The sequence below is a fragment of the Babylonia areolata genome, chromosome 2 (genome assembly GCF_041734735.1).
Source record: "Babylonia areolata isolate BAREFJ2019XMU chromosome 2, ASM4173473v1, whole genome shotgun sequence".
Classification (NCBI taxonomy): Eukaryota; Metazoa; Mollusca; class Gastropoda; order Neogastropoda; family Buccinidae; genus Babylonia; species Babylonia areolata.
This window is the reverse complement of record NC_134877.1, coordinates 30,000,233-30,002,732: the sequence shown is the minus strand read 5'-3', so window position 1 is coordinate 30,002,732 and position 2,500 is coordinate 30,000,233. Positions and strand designations below refer to the sequence as shown.

The 2,500-nt window shown below is 47.4% G+C and overlaps 1 protein-coding gene across 1 annotated transcript in view; it reads left to right on the top strand.

The window, feature by feature from the left end:
- LOC143277179 (uncharacterized) overlaps positions 1 to 2,500 on the top strand; it is a 523,243-nt gene that overhangs the window by 303,089 nt on the left and 217,654 nt on the right. The window contains exon 7 of the mRNA XM_076581953.1: positions 507 to 753. Within this exon, the coding sequence (XP_076438068.1) occupies positions 507 to 753 (247 nt within the window). The remainder of the gene's footprint in view (positions 1 to 506; positions 754 to 2,500) is intronic.

The following is a 2,500-nucleotide window of genomic DNA, read 5'->3' as shown; positions in this document are numbered from 1 at the left end:
ATCGTGTGTCTTCGATGAAATCGTGTCATGCTTGCCCACACGACATGCCAAATGTTGTGTCTTGATTTATATCTGTCAATGGTTTATTTACCAAAGTTATTTCAGGAAAACAATGCTGTGACACGTAGCACAAACTTGCTGTGGAGGCACACACAGGAATGTCAGCATAACTAAAGCCGCGAGCGTGAAAACTTGCCGTGAAGCAGTCACCGTAGCCAGCTGAGCGCTCGGCTACATATATGAACTTACCTCTTCGCGCTGTACTGACACGAGTAGCGAAAATTTAATGACTGATTGAACACTTACGCTGGCTTCAGTTTGTAAAGGGGCTCAAAGAAGGAATGCACTATCTACTTATTTTTAGATTACTGATGTGCACACGGCGGCAGCAATGACAGAAGAAATACGCAAACGCAACAAATTAGCTTTCTTATTCAAGACTGGCATATAAATAATGGTTGTTTTATTCCTCCTTCCCTCCCTCTCTCCCTCTTCCTTTCCACCAGCATCTCCTGTGCCTCCTCCTGCAAGCGCTGGCCTGCCTGGCCCTCAACCCGTCCTTCCACGCCTCTCTGAATGAGGCGGAGGTGTCGGACATGCTGATGCAGCTGCTGCTGCCCTCTGACGAGTGGTACTACACCAACCACAGCACCAAGTACGCCAAGTTCGTCAAGTACCACGCCGCCCGCATCCTCGTCTACATGGGCCTCTTCCACAAGCTGGGTGGCCGGGTGGATTTGTTCGACCGGAGGCGTGAGTTTTGGGGGTGTTTTGTGGGTGGGTTGGTGTGTTGGAGGGTAGGGGTGGGTCGGTTTGTTGTTGCTTGTTTTTGCTCGGTTGGGTGGATTAAGGGGGCGGGGGGCGCGCAGAAGGTCGAGGGATGCTCTTCCACCAGCTCATGGGCCGGGTCGATTAGTGCTACCAGCAGCGTGGGTTTTGTTGTTGTTGTTGTGTGTTGTGTTTTTGTTGTAGTTGTTGTTTTGTTAATGTTTTTGTTTTAGTTTTTAGGGGGGTGGGTGTCTTTTTCCTTTTCTTTTTCTTTTGGGTGGGGTTTGGAGGGGTACTCTTCCACATTCTTCGGGGTGGGGGGGGTGGACTCGTTCGACCAGAGGCATGAGTTTTGGGGTGTTGTTGTTTTGTTTTGTTTTTTGTTGTTTGTGTGTGTGTGTGTGTGTGTGTGGTCAAACAAACAAAGCCCTAACTCACGCCTCTGGTCAAACAAATCCAAGCTCGTGGACTGCGTGGATTTGTTTGAGCAGAAGCGTGAGTTAGGGCTTTGTTTGTTTGTTTGTTTTTTGTTTGTGAGTGGTTTGGGAGGCTGTATGGACTGGGGGGTGAAGGGGTGATGTTCCAAAACATCGGGTGTCAGGAGGACTTGCTCAACCGGGAGCGTGAGTTTTTGTTGCTGTTTTTGTTTGTTTGCTTTTTGGTGGTTTTTTTTTTTTTTTTTTTTTTTTTTTTTTGTGGGTTGGGGGGTTGGTAGGTTATATGGAGTAGGGGGGTGGAGGAGTGGTCTTCCACATGCTCAGGGAGCCGGGTGGATTTGTTCAACCAAAGGCGACGGGGTGGGTGGACCTGTTCGACCACCACAAGCGTTTGGAGTTTGTTGTGTGTGTGTGTGTGTATGTGTGTGTGTATGAACGTGTCTGTGCGTCTGTGCGTGTTTTCCGTGCGAATGTACTACATGCACTAACGGCCCGGGAAGTCGAATGTTTATTATCTGCGCACGCACAAGATGGGCAGTAACATTCGCACATTTCTGAGTTGGCGTGTTTCATTTGCGTGGCCATGTCAATGCTGTTTTTGTGTGGGTTTTTTTTTTTGTTTTGTTTTGTTTTGTTTTGTCTTGACGGGTTTTTTTTATATTATTTTATTTGTAGCTTAGCCTGCCTGCCTTTGGACAGCTAGTGTGGCGTATTTTACACCTACTCCCCAAAGAGGGTTGATCAGTCCAATGAGCTATTTCATCTTTGTTTTCCTTCAGTCCTTTTTTTTTTTTTCTGGTGGAATGCTTTTACTAATTGTGTTTACTTGTTGGTGAGTTTATTTATACACTTGAAAGGCAGCGGAGCCATTTTAGAAAGGGGGTGGTACATGGCAGAAAGCGCGGCAGCTGGGGGTAGTATGCACTTAACGTTTCAACGACGAAAATAACTGAATAGATTGCCTGGCGGTTGATTTGTGTACTTGAATTGACGTCGCCTACAGTTACCGGGGAATGTGTGTGTGTGTGTGTGTGTGTGTGTGTGTGGCTGTGCGTGTATACGTGCGTGTTTGTGCGCGCGCATGTGTGTGTGTGTGTGTGTGTGTGTGTGTGTGTGGCTGATTGTGAGCACAATGCTAAATGGGTTTAATGCTTTTGCATTTCTGTTTACATGAAGTATCTAACATTTTCAAGGACTCCCCCCCCCTCCCCCCCCCACCCCCCATCCCCCCTTTGACACCAACGTTACATACACTGACACTAGAAACTGGAACTTGTGTATGGTCCTGTCTTGTC